The 20,347-nt window shown below is 39.8% G+C and overlaps 1 protein-coding gene across 1 annotated transcript in view; it reads left to right on the top strand.

The window, feature by feature from the left end:
- Positions 1 to 20,347, top strand: part of LOC103745804 (PH and SEC7 domain-containing protein 3) — a 143,940-nt gene that overhangs the window by 56,346 nt on the left and 67,247 nt on the right. The window contains exon 4 of the mRNA XM_008847809.2: positions 12,666 to 12,736. Within this exon, the coding sequence (XP_008846031.1) occupies positions 12,666 to 12,736 (71 nt within the window). The remainder of the gene's footprint in view (positions 1 to 12,665; positions 12,737 to 20,347) is intronic.

The following is a 20,347-nucleotide window of genomic DNA, read 5'->3' as shown; positions in this document are numbered from 1 at the left end:
AAGAGGACAGGTGACCCACCACAATTACAGGACATTTTGAGAGATGCTCATAGTCCCCTGGAACTAGTCGACCTAGGAGGGCAAGGAGCAAAAATGTCCTTTATGCCCCTCTGACCAAATTATTATAGACCTCAAAGTATGTCTGTTAAACACCCAAGAAGGTTAGTTCCCTAAAATCTTTAAGGATTAGATACAAGCTCTCAAATATTTTTGACATTTTTGGCCTTTGGAACAGAGTATGTTGCTAAGAGGCCCAAGGACATTTTGACGTTTAGCCAGAAACTGGCTACTTTTCTTTGAAGTCTTTTTACCCTAAATGCCGAGCCAATTCCTACTTCCTATTCTTATCATGCCATCCTCTGAAGAGGTTACCCAAATTGCTGATAGGGAATCAGGACCCAGACCACTCTAATTTCTTCCGTGCTGAACAGGGACGCAGGGTGAGGCAATTGGAGTACCCCTTCAGTGGGTCTAGGTAAAAGACTCCCAGATTGCATAACTCTTATCTCTAGGGGGAAAAGAAAGTCCTTGAATCATGAATAGGAGATGTGAAGGAGAAGTAAAGGCAAGAGTAATTAGCACTACAAGTTCTAGACAGGGAACTAGAAAAAAGTCAGAACAGGGTAATTTTCAAAGGTTCATATGAGAGTCCATTAGAATTTCTTAATGAGAGCCTCCAAAAGCATCCCTCTAGTGGGCTCCTCCTCATTTTTCTTTTGTCTTCCAAGACTGGACTCTAAAGTGATGGAGTCAGGATTTGCTTTCAGGTATTTTCATAGCTATTGGAGTGGTTAGAATCAGTGTTGGTTCCCTCTCAAAGGCTGCTAGATAGGGGGAGAAAAATTTATCCATCAATTTAGAACAATAGCAGGTTGTGTCCCTTAGCTACAGGTGGGCACTACAGTATTGTAGGCCAAGATTTGAAGTCTTACATCTGAGCAGCACTTTCTGGTTAGGAACAAATCACCAATGAGAAATAATTGTCTAAATAACTTTTTATGTAGACTTAAGCCTAATGTCTGGGAAGTATAATCCCTTGAACTCTTTAAAGAAATATACTGATAACTTTACTCTTTGGTTCTACTTTCCTTTTGGGTGTTTAAGACCATACAGTTGGCCCAAATAAATCAATTTATTTTTCACACTTAAGGTCATTTGGGGATCTTTTCCTCAGGGTCACATGGGCTTGGGAGGAGCTCCTGGCTCCTTTCTTTTACCAATTCCATCTATGTGAAGATAAGTCAAAGTTCCTGTTCAACCATGTCTGGCTTCACTTGGGAGCATGAATGAGCAGTTTCCTCTGAGTTGACCCTCCTCTTTGTAGACTGGACACTGGTTCAAGTCCATCTCGTGGGGTCTCCATGTTCTCCCTGAACAAGAGGACAGGTGACTCACCACAGTTACAGGACATTTTGAGAGATGTTCCATAGTCCCCTGGAACTTAGTCGATCTTGGAGGGCAAGGGGCAAAACTGTCCTTTAAGTCCCTCTGACCACATTAGTATAGGCCTCAAACTATGGCTGTTAAACATACAATAAGGTTAGTTCCACCAGTCTGCTACTTTTAATTATCATGTGCTATGTAGATAAGGCTTGGGTGAAAAAACCAAAAATACTTCACAGATAAACCTTGACTAGATATATATTTTGTTCCTTAAATTAGTTGACTAAACTATGACAGAAATTTTAAGATTGTGTGTATATAAATTTTGTATCATCCTTTATATATCATAACCTAAACAGACCATTATCACTTGCTTAGGCTTTCTCATTTTTTTCGGTTTTGGAAAATATTTCCATTCCCATATCCTTTTAACGTCTTTCACATTCTCTTTTTTTAATAATCATGAGACATAATAGCATTAACAAATAAATTTTCCATCTCTTGTGAGACTTCTTTTCCTGAGGATGCTAAGCAATGTTTATTCCCTTTTAAGGTTCTAATGTCAAGCCAACGTTTGATTAAAGTTTTACTTGGGAACCAATGAATTTATTGAGTTTACTTACCAAGATAACTGAGGGGCTGCTGAGGTGTATGTATGACCTGAGGGTTTGCACACTGGAAAGCCTTTACCCAGTGTGGGTCATGCCTTCTCTTCCTAGCCTTCCCCAGATTGTATAATTTAGGCCTCCCCAAATATAGGAGGCCATGTGTGATTAGGGTCAAATTACGTAAAGCTTGCTGGGAAGAGTGGCTGGATAATCTGGTGAGGGTCCAATGACCCTGCTTGGCCCTCCTTTAATGAATGAGCACAACCATCAGGAAGCCCAATTGTGTGATGTTTAGCGATCAGGCTCAGATTAAGTCGTGATGATGTTGATTATTTCATGCAGAAGAGACTGCTGTATAGCATCATCTATTAAAAGGACCACCATGTGGAGGCAGGATCCGTGGGCTCTCAGGCAGTCCCCTGTGTTCTCAGGCCCTCTGCCAGAGGGAGGTCAGAGGGAGGCCAGAACTTGAGATTGTCTGGTGGTCTGCTCCCATTAAACATTTACTATGTGCTGTTGCTATAACTTTTTATGTGTTGAAGAGCAGTAGTAGAATTAGCGTGCATTTCTTTTTCCTTCTTTTCAATTAAATGTGTAGAAGAGTCATTCAGACCACAGATCCTAAAAGCTCAACATAGGATTGCAAATACTGAGAAACTCAAAAGCAAAAAAGTGAATCTGAGATGGTGACTAAGGAACTGACTGTGTGACAGCATGGAATATTGGACGAATGGATAGTGAAAGACCCTGGACTGGATGGAACAGGATGAGTTGAGATTACTCAGCTTGCAATTTACAAGTTAGGGATTAATTATTTTCCACTAAATATCTATTGCTGTTGTCCATGGGTAGCAGACCACAGAAAGCAGCATCACAGGTTGGGGGGCTGAGCATTGAACTAGTCTAATCACAATGGTGAAAATTTTATGTGCAAAAATTATTATCTCTATACACCACCAGCATAAGAATTTGAACTTTGAAATGAGATAGGTCATTGGTACGTTTTTAAAATTTTTGAGCACTGGTTTTGTGTCAGTAATACTCCTGGTGGGGAAGGTAGGAAGATCAGACATATCAGAGCAGGTGCCGTTTAACAGAATGTTAAGTGCTCAGTTGCGAAAGGAATACCATGAAATCTTTGGTAATAGAGCTTATAAATAATATTCCAACAGAAGCTTGCAGCATAGATCCCTTCAGCTGGGAATGTTCATCCAGGCTAATGCTTTTTGTGCTTAGCACTGAACTCGGCACGTAGAAGGAGCCACACTGTTATTTCAACTACAGAATATCATCATCCTGCAAACAGAGTAATGACCAGTGGAGATGCATTAGGTAAAATATGATGGAGCATGCACTGTTACCTTTTGCAAATATTTTCTGAATGACATATATATGTTTAAAAAGGAGAGATGGCTTAGCAGATAAGAGCACTAGCTGTTCTTGCAGAGGACCTGGGTTCGAATCCCAGCACCTACATGGTGGCTAACAACCATCTATAATTTCAGTCCCAGGGGAATAAGATGCCATCCTCTGACCTCCATGGGCATTGCACGACATGGGTCGACCTTCCTACATGCAGGCTATATAGTCATATACATAAAAATAATAAATAAAATATTTTTTAAAGTTATCAGAATGTATGTGACAAATGTATACATATATCATAAAGTTATTAGAAGGCAATCCATCATATTTCTGACAGCACTTGACTTAGACTGCTGATTCGGAATTTGTGTGTAGGGTATTGTTTCTTTCCTTTTTTTTCATACTCTGATTATTTGCCATTGGCACTAGACAAATAGAATGTGTTGCAGACCTGGGACAATCATTGTTTTATGTTATTTAACATCTGTTAGTTCAATATAGATTAATGCAAAGGAATAGCCAGAGCCAAATGTAATGAAATATAAAAATGTTTGCAAAATAATGACTGACATAAAAAGAAAAAATATTTATCATCACATGATTGCCAGTCAAAAACAGAGAAATAGTTATGACTAATATGTTATCGTAGGTGTGTTCTGTTGTTAACGGCCGTTTTGGCACAGTCGGCCCTCACTATCAGCTGGGCACTGGTACAGGAGTGGTAGATAGAGATTTAATATTTGCACACAACTTGTGAGCATGCCCCCATCTGCTTAATGATAGGTAAAAAGCTGGCTGAGTACGAGCGAATGGATGATGAGGCACCAAGGCACAGATAAATCTCTCAGTGGGGTAGAGCTTTATTTCGCGTGGGACACCTTCCCTTAGGGGAAGGGAAAATGTCAGCCCATGGATTGTGAGCTGGGGCTTATATATTGGGGGCTTCAGGGTGCTGAAGGCAGGAAGTTTTTGGGAAAAATCAGGTGGGGGGAAGCAGGAAAAGCAGGGCTTGTAAACCTGTCTCCATTTGGTCTGCCAGCCAGGATCTGGGTCAGGAAGTGTTAAGGGAAAAGCTGCTGTACTAAACAGCTCCTAAACTCTCTGGTTAACAGGCAGGATCTGCTTATCTTGTCTTTGGAGATCAGAGGAAAGGCAGGCTGCCTCTTAGAAAAATCTGCTTCCCGATCTGCGATCTGCTTATCTTGTCTTTGGAGATCAGAGGAAAGGCAGGCTGCCTCTTAGAAGAATCTGCTTCCCTTGACTTCAAAAGCCAAGGTGCTTATCAGCTCAGTTCCCTTTTTCAGGCTTCAAAAATCCAAAGTCCATAAGACCCTGTTGGGGAGGGGAGAAGCTGCTGCTGTTTGAAACCCTAATACTTAAGTCATCTCTGCATCACTGATAGTGTAAAGCAGGTGCTAAGTTAGTAGATGGCATTCTATGTTGTTTAGGCTTTGTTATTGCTGTCTTTGTTTTTTGAGACAGTATCTCACTTTGTAGCCCTGACTAGCCTGGTACTCTATGTACACCAAACTAGCCTCAAACTCAAGGAGATCCTCCTGCCTCTGCCTTCCAAGCCCTGGGATAAAAGGTGTGTGCTACATGTCCAGATGTTCAGTACTATGCAACCCCCTGTAGGCCTAACCACCTAGTATACAAAGGAAACTCCAGGTAAAGGGTTTTCAAACAAGGAATTCCAAGGAGTCAGAGGAGATGAAAAATGGCAGGAGGCTGCATCAACATTCATTCTGGGGGACTCATCACAGTGCTTGGTATGCAGCGAATTCAGGTTTTGCTTTTTGGAGCTTTGTGGGGGGAAAATTGGTTATCTGTAGTTGGTTGAATCACAGATATGATAGAGAATACAGAGGGTGGCTGTGCCATTCACAGCAAACAGATGAGGCATGAAGGATGGTTGATTAGTCAACAATGTTTTAGCAGTGCTTAGTGACATGCAGAAAGGCAGCCGTTTTGTCTCTTGGATATACACACTGGTCGCCCTTTTATGGAAAGAGGGGGAAGCACTTGAGAACCCAGGAAGGCTGATAAATACAAGAAATTTGGCCTAAGTTAGGGGAAACTAAATATGAAACATACGGCAGGAACTCTGGCAGTGGACATCATCTGCACTCGTGCCTGTGCCCTGGGGTGAGGGTCACCTTGATACAGAAGTTGCTGAAGTGTCTTGTGGCACTCCTGTTTTTGGCAGAACCAGCCAGGCCATGTCACTGTGTCACTTTCCCAAAGGTATAGTGTCTGTCTGGGGGCTGCTCATCCTTGCCACTGTGAATTACTTTTATTGACCCAAGAACTTTAGCCTAGGGGCACATTTTAAAGGAGCCAGTGAGCCTTGGGCTATTTCACAATTACAATGGCTTATTTGAATTGCTATTTGTAGAGGTGCCTGCTCAGCAAGAGCTATGATTATGTATGTCATTTCCTAGGTCATAAAGTGCCTCTAAATTTGAGTACCATTTGAATTGCTATTTGTAGAGGTGCCTGCTCAGCAAGAGCTATGATTATGTCATTTCCTAGGTCATAAAGTGCCTCTAAATTTGAGGACGCTTGATTTGGTGATAACAATGAGCCTTCCTCTCAGATTCAGCACTTACCTGCAACTTCTCACATAGACTGTAAGAGATTAGCCTTACAGTGTTCTGTTTAGTAGATGGTAAGGGCTACCTTCCAAGCCCTGGGATAAAAGGTGTGTGCTACGTGTCCAGATGTTCAGTACTATAAGATTGTATTCTTAATCTAAAACAACAGCTTCTTAAAACTTCCTATGTCTCATCTGATTTTTCATAATTACCCTAGGAAGTAGATACTCTGATTTTCCTATTTCAGAAAGGAAAGAAATGAAGCCCAGAGTTGGCTAGGGACCGACCCCGGGTCCTCTAGGGAAAGCTAGCATTTCAAGCCACATTCTCTGGTTCTAAGATGTATTCTCTTAAGCTAGTTTTAAAAAATAACACGTTACCCTTTTGTTCCATGAAGAGATCATCTTGACTCCAAATTTCCATTTGCTATCTGACTGTAATTTGTTATTGAAAAGGTGCTCAAAAACTGCGGTTCTTTTTCTTTCCATCTTTTTTTTAAAGCTAACTTCTGATTCCTTCTCATAAGAATGAATGACTTGTTCCTCATTTTATCCACCAGCACCCCATCGCGGGTCTGTGATTGCTTTAGGATAGCTCTATGCCACCATTTGGCTTACACAGCTTCTTTACTACATCTTACTGTGTATAAGACTCTAAACAGCAAAGTCTTTTTTCACATTTTGTTTTCTTTTGTTTTGTCTTATTTTTCAGTTTTCAAACTTCTTTGAGAATTTCATGTGTATACAATGATACAATGAACTATATTCATATCCACCACCCATTTTCCTTGTCCAGCTTCCTTTCAGTCCCCCCAACATGCCCTCCTTCCAATTTAATGTCCTCTTCCTTTTAAATATATAAACTCACTAAGTCCAGTTAGTGTGGCCCATGAGCTTGAGTGTTGAGGCCATTTCCTGGAGCAATGGCAACCAGCCAGTGTCACAGTCCCAGGGAGAAGAATGATTCTCTCCCAGCCACTATCCACTGCTAGTTGCTCCTCAGGATTGGGTGGGGCCTGAAGATCATCTACCCCTTCTATCCAGAATTTTGGCTAGCTTGATCGTGCACAGGCCTTGTATTGGAATTCTCTCCAGTCCTCAACATCTTTCCTGCTTTTGCATCACTGAGGAGCAGATCTGACCATTGCAAAGTATTGTCACCCAGTGGATTCCCCTTCCTAGAGTAACATGGTTCTTAATCCGAATTGACTTGTAAAACAGCTTTGAAGTCTTTTAAGTGGGTAACCTCCTAGGCAGCTTACTCTGCCTTTCAGTACTGTACATGTAATTGTGGAGATGTTAACATAAGTCAAAGATAACTGACTACCTGAAATGTTTACATAGATCAAATAGAATATGTGTGTGTGTGTGTGTGTGTGTGTGTGTGTGTGTGTATGTATTATATAAGCTAGCCCAGTGGCCAGATCACTGTCTGCACTGTCAACACTCAAAGTTACCCTTTTCCTCTCTGCCTACATTTCTTCATTAATTTGTTTTACACTAGTATGATCTGGCCTTTTTCTCCTGCCTGGTCTGTTTTAATGGCTCCTGGATGGTTGCCCTGTTCTACTTTCTCTCTCCCTGTCCTTAGCCCCAGTACCTCCTATATCCTGCTCCAAATAAATACTTCCTGGGTTAAAAAGTTCATAAATATATGTTCAAGAAAAAAAAAGAGAAAAAGAACTAGCAAGGCTATTTTTCACAATACAAAGACCTATAGATTGTGAACTCTCCCATCATAAAACAAGAAAATATTTTTAAATACCTTTTGAATAAAATAGATGAACCTATACCAGTCAAAGGGAAATCCAGTGAGGTCAGTATTAGGTTTTCAAACTGCAGCAACCCAGCCCCCTCACCAACATGGTCTCAAGGACTTCTCAACTCCTGAGAAGAGGGAACTGAGTTGATAAGCACCTTGGTCTTTGAAGTCAAGAGAAGCAGACTTTTCTCCACTGTTTGGCTAACACAGCAGGCTTCCCCTTTTATCTCTAAAGAGGGCAGGTTTTAACAGTCCCGCTCTCCCACTTCCCCCTGCCCAATTTAAAAAAAAAAAATACATCTTCCTGCCTTCTGCAGGAAGCAGAAGCCTCCCCCTTAAACAAGACCCCAGCTCAAGACCCGGGCAGACATTTTGCCTGCCCGGAAGGGAATCTGTCCCATGTGTTCCTTTGCTAATAAACCCCATTTTGATGGAGTTTTATCTGTGTCCTGGTGCTTCCTCCTCTAGCCGTTTGTTCTCCAGCAACTTTTCATCTATCAGTCAGAAACAAAGCATGAATCCATGTCCACTTTCTGATCTCACCAGGGGCCTAAGCCTCCAGGGCAGTTTTAGCTTGGGGGGCAGGGGGCAGCCAGTACTCGAGATTGATACACAGTAGTTAGTAACATAGGACAGAGAAATGGAGACTATGAAAGATCAGTAAAAAACCCTTGGAAGGAAGGCCAGGCATGGTGGCATGTCTCTGTAACTCCAACTCTGGGAGGATGAAGAGATAGGCAAATTTCTGGAGGTCACTGGCTAGCCAGTCTAGACAATTCATGAGCCCTGTGTTCAGGGAGAGACCCTGTCTCAAAAAATATGGAAGACAGTGATAGAGGAAGACATTTAACATTGACCTCTGACCACACATGTACACACACACACACACACACACACACACATACACACACACATATACACACAGTGAAGGGAGGTTAGGATGTAACTCAGTGGCAGATTTGGGCCTATCAGTCACTAAGACCCAGTGTTCAATTCCCAGAGCTGAAAACATAAACAAAACCAAAAACCCTTTGAAGGAAGCAAAATGTCAGATGGAATATAAGGTGGTAGACATTTGTAGTACTGGAGACAGTAAAGGACAAGACAACATTTAAATACACAGTAGCTTCAACTAGATGCTAAAGTGCTAAAAGAAACTCATCCATTCCAGATCTCAAACAATAGTTCAGAACTATAGTCATAAAACAGCATGGTACTGGCACAAAAACAGACACATAGATCAATGGAACACAATTGAAGAGCCAACATGAGTGTATGCAATTTCAGCCATCTGATATTTGACAGAGGTGCCAAGAACATACACTGGAGGAAAGACAGCATCTTCCACAAATGGTGTTGACAAAACTGGATCTTTCCCCATAGAAAAATGGAATTCAGCCCTTATCTTCACCCTACACAAAAGTCAATTCCAAATGGATCAAAGGCCTCAACGTGAAAGCTGAAACTTAGAAGAAAACATCAGCTGTACCCTGCAAGATATAGGTATAGGAAAGGACTTTCTAAATCAGACATCGGCTGCTCAGAAGTCAAGGTCAACATTCAACAAGAGGTGCCTCATTGAACTGCAAAGCTGCTGTACAGCAAAAGAAGCAACCCACAGAGTGGGAGAAAATCTACATATCCAGCAGAAGATCAATATCCAGAATATACCAAGAATTAAAAAACAAAGAAACAAGAAACCAAATGACCCAATAAAAATGGGCTAAGGGCTCAAACAGAGAGCTTTCAAAAGAAGACATAAAAACAGCTAAGAAACACCTTTAAAAGTGTTAAACATCCTTAGTGATTAAAAAAATATAGAGCAAAACCACTTTAAGATTTCAACTTACCCCAGTCACACTGGTTTAGATTAAGAGAACAGATGATACCAGATAGAAAGGGGAATGTTCAAACATAACCTTGAGATTGATAGTAGACATTCCTACAGTGAAAGTAGTCAAGAAACAATCAAATGTCTTAATAAGGAAAAATATCGGATATTTTAATGAACAAAACAGAAAAAGATTTACCACCAGAAGAACCTTACCAAAGGAACACCTAAGGATAGATAGACTTCAAGAGTACTTGAAATTGCCTCTGAGGAGCAGTCTGAGGCATGCAAAGACTGAATGGATGAAGCGAAAAGCAATCCTGAGAATAAAGCTAAATAGATAAAGAATGGTGCCTATTTCAACAGTGTTTTATAAGCTAAAAGAATACGCTGCTACCACGTAAGTTTCGAGTCAGATAATTGGAATTAAAGGGCCATTGCAAGGCTCTTGTGTTCTCAGGAAATACTGCAATCAGGTATCTTTGATGCACTCGGAGTGTAAGACGAAAGCTTGAATTAAACATAAAATGGTATCTTCTGGTTACAATTTGTAAACACCCTCTCACACCAGATACCCAGGTGCTTGATTAGATAGAGATACCTCTATGTACCAACTCCCCGGCACCCTGCAGTCAAAGCCTTTCATTCATGTGGGGCTTCCTATAGTTTGGTAGCCTTTTTCCTTATCCCTCCCACTGTGTTCATTATATAACTGCCACTGACAATACTTATCCAGCCATATGGACTCAGCAGCACTTGAGCTTTTCGCGCGTTCTCCGTGCATCCCACAGTTCTCATTCTGGAGAGCAGAGCTCTTCATTTCTGGTGTGCAACCCATTGTGTTGCACAGGATGAGCCTCAAAGGGCAGCCCTGTGGGGTGGGGTTGAAATCAGAGCCTGAATCTAGGGCCTACCCCAAAACAGTGGTCCTCCTTTTTCCCAGTGCACCTATTTGCACCCACACACACCTGTGTAAAATGGAGGGGATGATAGTCCCTTACTCTTAGCACTGTGGTGAGAAGCACTCAGGGCATTGCACTGACTGTATGCTGATGAGCTAATAGCACTTGTTGTGTTGTTGGGGCTGTTACATGATGCTTTATTTAAGTCTTAAACAACTGTAATTGACCTGCATAAACACGATTGCTCTCACACTTCATTGGGAAATGGGAAAGAAGACAGTGCAATAAGGGTAACTTGGCATTGGCTCTTAAGGTGATGCTCAAGTTCATGGTTCACATGGACTGCTCTTAAGTATCTGTTTCTAGTAGTTTTAATATTATACTGATAAAGAGCATTTACATGGATTCATAGATTTTTTTTTTTTTACTTTAAAGGTAGAAAATTAGATGTGTAGGTTTTTGAATTGAAAGTATCTCAAAATCTCACAAAACTAAATTTAGAATCTCAGGCCAGGACCTGTGAACAAAAAGTAAAATGGTTTTCTGTTTGCAATCAGCATTTAGCCAGAGCTTTGCTAAATTACACAAATTACCTACATCCTAAGGTGTAGGGTCTAAAGTGCTCAGGGATTGAGCCAGCTTTCAGGAGAGAGATCAGATCTAGGGCACTGTGAGTTCCAGAAGGCATCTGCTACCCGATTCTTCTGCAACAGCTCCCACAGCGTGGTCACTTCTGTGTGAACAATTCTCATGTGGGTAGGATCAGAATTTCTCTCCTGCTGAACAGCGCAGTGAATATTTATTGTTTGCTTTTGTGTCTGTCCATTATATTCTTTAAAAAGGAGATTATGGTATGCTTTTTGTCATATATTTTCAGCACACACTTTCAAACCTCAGCTAAAAGCAGAAGGGTGGTATTTTCTGTTTCCCCTGGAAACCTGCAGAGCGGATGTTTTGAGGCCTTTCTTTCCAGGTGGAGATCTCAGCACGCTGCTGGAAGGAGCATTTGTGCTCTGTAGGTGGATAGGTACTTAGTGCCCAAGCCCAAGAGTTTTCAGAATTCAGTTCAGGGAAATTTGCATATGAGTAATACATTCCTTAATTAGGTACCCAAATTAAAGAAAGCCAAATATATGATGAAGTAATATTAGTATGCCCCTCCCTATCTTTTTGAGCTAATGTGTTTAGAATAATGACATTAAGGTGATACCATTTTCTAGTTACAGATTTCAGTTTTATTAGAATAAATAGTAAGCTTTTGCTGATTATGCATTTGCTAGAGTAATATGTTAAGGGTTTGGTAAGTAAATAGAGAAATTCTGCTGTGTACTCCAGAAAGAGAAGAAACATAGAGTTCAAATTACTTTGGAGAATCCTTGAGATAGTACCTAATGTCCGCTTGTGCTGCCCAAGGATCTGTAAATTCTAAAGATGAAGGATGACTGTTCTTCAGTCACTCTGAGTTTAGAGGGGGAACCACAATCACACTGCAGCAGTATTAGACATCTGTGCAGACCACCATAGATGTGATCATGGGGCTGTGCTCCTCCAGTTGAGACATTATGAGAGAAGGGCCAAGGGAGTGGTCCATTCATAGTGTAGCCCTTTAAGCCTACTCATGGATTAATATGTATTTCCAACATGCTGTTTGGTTTTGTTTTTCTAGTCTGTGAGTCATCTGCGTTAGAGGGCAGATGGTTGAGCCATGCTACAAGTTCTAAGTCCAGCTTCCTCTCTTTCCAGTCTTATGACTGTGACCAGGGTGCGTCTCTGTATTTCAGTTTTATAAAGAGGAAATTCATAGTGCCTGCCAGCAGGATAAAATGTAGTGTTAAGGAAAATTGTATTTCTCAGGGCTGGAGAGATGGCTCAGCAGTTAAGAGCACTGACTGCTCTTGCAGAGGACCCAGGTTCAATTCCCAGCACCCACATGGTGGCTAAACAACTGTCTGCAGGTCCAGTTCAAAGGGATCCAGTGCCTTCTGAGCTCTGAGGGCATTGCACAACATGGGTTGTACTTACATACATGCAGGTAGTACACACATACACATAAAAACTAAGTAAATAAAATGTTTTTAAAGAAGAAAATTGTATTTCACGTTCCTATTCAGCATCAATAACTAACAAACAAGGACTGTTGATAAACAGTCATCATGTTGATGTGCTAGATTCTAAAATGCTGACTTCTTTCAAATAAAATTTTCCATTTTTCCTTCTCTAGCTCCAAGAGGAAAGCGAGGCTGGAAAACCTTTTATGCTGTCCTGAAAGGAACAGTTCTTTACTTACAGAAGGTAATGTGCAATGGATAAAAGTAAAACTCACTGTGGTGAGCATGTTGTGTAAGAAACATGGATGCATTTATGTGTCTCTACAATGTCAATGTATTGAATAACAATAAATTCACAAGCTGCATCAGTTACCTTGGCTGTAATTTACCAGTTATCCCCAATTTCACTTGATAATGACCATTGACAATCAAAAGTTCTTTTTCTTCTAATCTTAATTGCAAATGCAACTTGTAGATCACACAGTATTGCATAGTAAGGGCTTATAAGAGTTAAAGAGGCTACAGCGTTCAGAGATGCTTTATTAAGTACAAAGACAGAAGTGATGGAAATACAGAGTCACTCAGATGGTTAGATATTAATTAGCCCAGTAACAAAGTTGTTGGAGGTGGTTCAAGGCAGAGCCAATTCAAGCCCAGGTACATGACCTTGCTAAGCTGAAGTCTTGGAACAGTGGTGGAGCGTTGGTCACCTATAGATCCTGCAGTGCATATACTAAACGGGAATCTGTTCAGACCTCCACATCCTAGTGTTAGGGTTCCTCCTTCTTAGGGTCTGTAAGGTGATTCTGTCCTTCCTTAGTCTGGTGTGGTCCATAAGTTCACATATAAGTTCTGATATAATTTTGATGTGCCCATATGTCTGTGTGTTCCTGATCCACTTCACTAAGTTCATAGGTGGTCATTTTTTGTATTTGCATTAATAAGTTATTAGTCTTTGCCTCATGATTTATACTGGACAAGTGGTGGCTTTCAGTTATACAGACAAGACATAGAGTCATCTTCTTAGCATTTGCATTCAAAATACAACCAACTGCTGCTTTGTAAAATGGAATCAATTTGACAAGGATCATTCTGAAAGCTTCTGTCCCATACAACATAGAGTAACTTAAAGTTTGGCAGTGACTTAGAGCAGGGGATAGCCTGATCACATCCAGGAAACTTTATATAACACTAATTAAACAAAATATCCTTTCATATCAGTTCTATGAAAAAGCACCATCAAACATGCGTAGGACTGTTTAATCGATGCCTAAAATCTCTCTCTCTTTCTCAATCTTTATTACAGACTCTGTGTGTATGTGTGTGTGTGTGTGTGTGTGTGTGTGTGTGTGTGTGTGTGTATTTTGGGTTCAGCTTTAAAAAGATAGGTTATCCTTGGGGCTGGAGAGATGATTCAGGGGTTAAGAGCACTGGCTGTTCTTACAGGGGACCTGGTTTCAATTCCCAGCACCCACATAGTGGCTAACAACCATCTGTAACTCCAGTTCCAGGGAATCCAACACCTTCTTCTGACCTCTGCAGGCATTGCACAACATGGGCACACTTATATACATGCAGGTAATAGATTTGTAAAATAATAAATAATAAATAAAATAGTTTTTAAAATACATTACCTGGATACATATGTTTACGTGATCAGAGAGGAATGCATTCTGTTCCAATTGCTCAATAAGAAGTATTGAGCATAAGTTGGCAAGCTAGACCACATGTATAATTTGTTCAGTTGTAGACCAGTGACGGCAGCTGATTCCAGAAATCTTTATTATATAGATCAGTTATTCCCTTCTACATCTTGTTATTTAACGATCTTCCTTTCAATTCCACCTACACATAACACACATGTTTCTATTCAGGTCCTAAAAGTTTTGTACGTAGCAGTGCAGATACATTCCTAGTGACCTGGATACTTTCTTTTTTACATTCCTTCTCCCAATTCCAAATCTGTAAATGGGTTTGAGATTCAGTTTACAGCTTCTAGTTCCATGAGTGGTCTCCCAGGCTTCTACCTGCATGGCTCTGTCTGGGTGGACACAGAAAATTGTGTGATAGCTGCATGGTTGACTGGAAGAGGTTCACTTACCAAAGTCCCATAGGGTTTCAGCAACATGAAGGGGCAGATCTGAATTAGGGCTGAGAAGTAAAATACAACATTTCCCTCCATGGTGTCTCATAGGAGATGTATGTGTTTGTGTGTGTGGTGAAAGAATGTATAACATCTGTCCTCTTGGAATTTTATGCACAAAAGGTTCTTCTGGTAATGTAGTGAAGCCAGGGGTTTTAAGAAATTATGCACGAAATGACTATGAAGACCAGACATACGTAACTTATTATATAAAATTTTTGTGCACATAATGTATTTTTGTACAAATCATACTGTCACATTTTCATTTTACTAATAATGGTGATGGTGAGTGCCTTTTAAATACCTATTTGCCATTTGTGTATCTTTAAAAAATGTCTATTCAAGATCTTTGTTTCTTCAAACAAGTTTTTTGTTCATTTATTTTAATCTTTTGTTTGTTTTTCAAGTAAATTGTAGATATTCCTTATTACTTTGGATATAGTGCAAATGTTTCCTCCTGTTTCCTAGGGTTACCATTGTTCTGTGGTCAGCAGTTTAATGTAATGCCGTCCTGCTTGCTTGTGCTTTTGGTGGTCTAGCCAAAGGCACTGCCAAGCTTTTCATCTGTTTTCTTCTAGGAATACTATGGTTTGGGAGTCCTAAGTATATAAGTATTTAATTCATCCTGAGTTAATTTTTTTGCTTGGGGTAAGAGTATATGTAGAGAAACCTATTTTCCAGCACCCTTCTGTTCACAATCATGTAGCACTGCCCCTTTGTTAAAGATTTGATCAAGTGTTTGTGGGATTTTCCTAGGCTTGCTCTGCTGAACCATTGGTCTGCCGTCACACCAGTAGCATTCTACAGCTTTATGATAGGTTTTGAAATCAGAACTGTAATTCCTCTAACATTCCCTTCTCTGGATTGTTTTGGCTGTTTGGACTTCTTTGTGAGTCTATGTGAAACTTACAATTTTTTTTAATTTCTGTAAAACTTGTCAGTAGCATAATGATTCCACTGACTCCGTAGGTTGCTTTGAATAATATAAATATTCTAACAATGTTAAGCTTTCCAATCCTTGAACATGGCGTGTCTTTTTATTTACTTGTGTGTCATTTCATTCAGGGATGCCTGTAGTTTTCAATGTGTTGGTCTTTTGTTACCTTGGTTGCATATTCCTAGTTTTTTTAATGTTGATGCCTTTGTCAGTGGGATCATCAGCTGGCTTTCCAGGTTATTTGTTGTTGTTGTATAGCAATGTGAAATGATGTCTGTGTTAATTTGCATCATGCAACCTTGCTGATTGTATTACTTCCAGTAGGTGTTTGATGATATCATTAGGTTTCTACATGTATGAGCTTGTCTCAGATTAAGTCAAACTGTGCCTGGTGTTTTTAATATTCTCATCCTGGAAGGATATTGAATTTTATCAAGTGATTTCTTGTATTTGTTAAGGAATATAACTATAAATCTCAATCTCTATAGACGATAACCATCCTGGGGTTGGAGAGATGGCTCAAGGGTTAAGAGCACTGGCTGCCCTTGCAGAGGACCCGGGTTTGGTTCCAAACACCCACGTGGCAGCTAACAATTATCCATAACTCCAGTTCCAGGGCAATCTGATGCCCTCTTCTGACCTTCGTGAATGCGAACATTGCATGACCTGGATGCACTTAACACACCTGCAGGCAATACACTCATACGTATAAAATAAAAAAATATTGTTTTAAAAAAAGAGATGAGTTAAAGTTAATTTTGGCCTCTGCAGGCATTGCACGACATGGCTGCACTTAAGTACATGCAAGTAATATACTCATATACACATAAAATAAAAATATTTTTAAAAATAAACAGTATTCATTCTTTGTTATTATAGTATATCATTTGGTTCATATGCTGAACCGTGCTTCTCTCCTTACTGATAAATACTTCTTGGTATTGTTGTATAATTCTTTTAATATATTATTAAATTCAGCTTGTTATGATTTTGCATCTACTTTCATTAAAGATATTGACTTCTTTTCTCATAGTATTTTTTTTTTTTAGTTTTGATTTCAGGGTCATGCTGGTCTCCTAAAATGAACTTGGATATGTCCCCTGTTCAGTGTTTGAAAAGGATTCATGCTAACTCTTTTAACTGCTTAGTAGGATTAATTCACTGCTGAAGCCATCCCGTAGCAGGCTTATCTTTGTTGGGAGATTTTTTTTTTTATTACAGAGTTGGTCCTCTTACTAGCTCTAGATTTGTTCAGATGTTCTGCTTTACCATGATTCAATCATGATAGGTTATGTGTTTCTCGTGATTTGTACATTTCTTTAGGTTACCCAAATTGTTGGTATGTAATAGTTCCTAGTAGTTTCTTTATAAACTTAATTTCAGTACAGAGTTTGGAATGCCTCCGCTTTCATTTCCAACTTTATTTATTTGAGTTTTCTCTTCCTTTGTTGGTCTACCTAAACGTTAAGCATTTTTTTGTTGGGGGGAATCTTAGTTTGCTATTTTTGTTATTTTATATTCCCTATTTCTTTTCTAATCTTAATTCTTTCCGTTTTTTGCTAGGCCCTTTAACTATAAAACTAAGATGCTTGATAGCTTCCTTCCTATTTACTGTAGACATTTATGACTGCAAACTTTCTTCTGGATTTGCTTTTGATGCATTCCATAGCTTTGATTCCATAAGTTGTGGGTCTGTTTTCATTTGTCTCAAGATAATTTCCAGTTTTCCTTTGGATTTCTTCCTTTGACCCATTGATTTGAAGAGTACAGAAGCATATTTTTAATTTCTACATATTTTTAATCTCCCAAGTTTTCCTCTGCTATATGCAATTGTAAAAAACATGAATGATATGATTTCAGTTGTCTTAAATTTAAGATTATGACATAGCACTGTTGAGAGAATGTCCTGTGTACACTATTGAAGAACAAGTATTCTGCTGTGTGGAATGTTTTGAACATATCTGAACATTTCATCTATCACATTCTCTAGTCCTCCATTCCATATCAGTCTCCTGCCTGCCATTCTATCCACTGTTGAAGAATGGAAATCCATTGTCTTTGCCAGTTTCTCTACTTCTGTCAATGATTGTTCCATGTGTTTGGGGGATGGATGGATGGACGGACAGACAGATGGACGGACAGACAGGTGATAGTTATCTTCCTAGAGAATTGATCCTATTATCATTACATAATGTTTCCTCGTTGTCTCTTTTGACAATTGTTATTTTAATTTGAATTTTTGGTCTGATATGAATAGGGCCATTTTTCTTCTCTTTTGCCGACCATTAGCATGGATTATCTTTTCCATCATTCCACTTTCAGGGTGTCTATTTCTCAATGTAATGTCGGTCTCATAAAGATAGCATATAGTTGCACCAAATTTTTGTTTCCTTTTGTTAAAGTCCATTTAGCCATTTCTCTTTCTTTTGATGGAGGAATATAACCCATTTACATTTAAAGTAATTTCTAACAGGGATGTATTTCCTACAGCTGTTTTGTTGTTCTCTTTTTGTCTTGACTAGTGATTGACTCCTCTCCATTCCTCCCTCTCCTGAGTGTGTTTTATTGATTTTTTTGTGACATGTTTTCAGTTTCCTCATTATCCTTTATCTTCCACAGGTATACTGTAAAACTTAAATAAAACATCTTAGTTATAAAAGTCTATTTTAAGCCAATAGCAGCTTAACTTCAATCACATTCTTAAACTACATTTTTACTCTTCCCATAGTCACAGCTTTGTTTTTGATGTGGCAAAGTATATATTTTATACTGTGTCCCACTAATGTACTTCATTTTTGTATTTTTATACCTTTGTCTTTGAGTTTTGATGAGAATTAACAGGGTGGCTTATACACCATATTAAAGTATCGTTTTTTCTATTTATATTTACCATTGAGCTTTATGCTTTTATTGTGTGTTTATGTTGATTATCCTTTTATTTCTACTTGATAAACTCTCATTTCTTGTAAAACAAGTCTAATGATGATGTTTCCCTCAACCTTTATATGGAAAGTCCTGTCTGTCTCTCAGACAGTCCTAGGAAAAGCCAGAACACCAGAAGCACATTCTGCCCCTCCCCATCTGTCCCTGGGGAGAGACCTTGAGATGTGTAGCTCCTCATTTCATAGAGCTGTGCCGTCCACCAAGCTGTTGCCATGTTCCTTTGCTGTCACTGAACTATGCTAGAGCTGCTACTGCTTTAGGCACAGGGAAATTGGGGGCTCCCCTTGGGGTTCTTAGTCTTATTAATTAAAAAAAATTGGGAATGGACTTGAGCAAAAGTTTGAAGACAATTGTACTTTATTGTTCATTTTATTATTTTTAGATATTTTGTTTATTTCTTATTTTAAGTGTATGAGTATTTTGCTTATGTAAGTGTGCCATGTGCATGCAATGCCCACAGAGGCCAGAAGAGGGTGTTAGAATTCCTAGCATTGGAGTTATGGATGGTTTTAGCTTACACGTGGGTGCTGGGAACTGAACCCAGGTCCTCTGCAAGAGCAGCAAGTACTGAGCCGGCAGGCAAGCTATAAATCTCAGCAGGTGCCAGGCAGAGGAAAATGAGGGAAAGAAGTTAAAAAGCCATGTTGTTTAAAGTGGCCATGGAAGTCAGACACATGACAAGCTAGCAGCCACATAGCAGAGGGGGAGCTTTAAAGAAAAGGTAAGTGTTGCACTGTGTTTTCCCCTTCCTGCTCTCTGTTTAACCCACCCTCACTCACTCAGGGTCTCCTGGTCCTGAGGCAGATTGACAAACCGGCATAACACAGTTCTATTTGAATTTTGCATAGTATAGATTTGGGAGGGGATAACTTAAAAGAAATGGGCTTCTCATAACTCCCAGGCAATCAATCCCCCGCCATCCCCTATCATTCCTGGAGTTCCAACATGGCCCTGCTCACTGTCCATACTGCAGCGGGCTCCGCCCCTCTTCCCAGGGCGTTCCTTGTCTTGCCCCTTTCTGCCTTACTCTTTTCCAAGGAACAGTAATTTTCAGGCTACAGTAAAAAAGCCCAAAATGTTGAGGAAAAACTCAAAGAATAAAGAAAAGCATGCTTAAAAAACAGAGAGGCTGGATAGATGACTCAGCAGTTAAGAATACTTTCTGTTCTTCCAGAGGACCTGGGTTCAATTCCCAGCACTCACATGGCAGCTTAACAACTGTCTGTCCTTAACTCCAGTTCCAGGTGATCCCATACCCTCTTTTTCCCTCTGCAGGCATTACACACACACATTGTGCACTTACATACATGCATATATAAAATATATATAAATTTCATTTATTTTTATTTTGTGTGTATGAGTGGTTTGCCTGCATATGTGTAAGTGTACCTGTGTTGTACAAAATCCACAGAGGCCAGAAGAGTGTGTCAGATCCCCTGGAACTGAAGTTACAGATGGTTGTTAGCTGCCATGTGAGTGCTGGGAATAGAACCCAGGTCCTCTGGAAGAAGAGCAAGTGTTCCTAAACACTGAGCCATCTCTCCAGCCCTCATAAATGAAATTTTTAAGGGAGGGAGAGAAGAAAAGGAAAAGTTATGCTTTTCTAAAGAATTAAGAATATCTGAAGAATTAGAAAAACTGTCAGGCTTATGAAGCTGCAGATCTCCAGTGAATAAGCCACTGTACTAGGGACAGGGTTCCAGGAAGGAAAAGTTCACTATCTCATAAGAACACCACTTATTCTGATCTCTTTAGCATGGCTTAAAATGAAACCACCATCCTAGGTTGATTGACCGAGCCCAACTGAATGTTAGGTTCACACCCATGATATA

This window comes from Nannospalax galili, unplaced genomic scaffold (genome assembly GCF_000622305.1).
Source record: "Nannospalax galili isolate Female #2095 unplaced genomic scaffold, S.galili_v1.0 scaffold283, whole genome shotgun sequence".
NCBI lineage: Eukaryota > Metazoa > Chordata > Mammalia > Rodentia > Spalacidae > Nannospalax > Nannospalax galili.
Note: the sequence above shows the minus strand (reverse complement) of the source record. Positions and strands in the feature narration are given on the sequence as shown.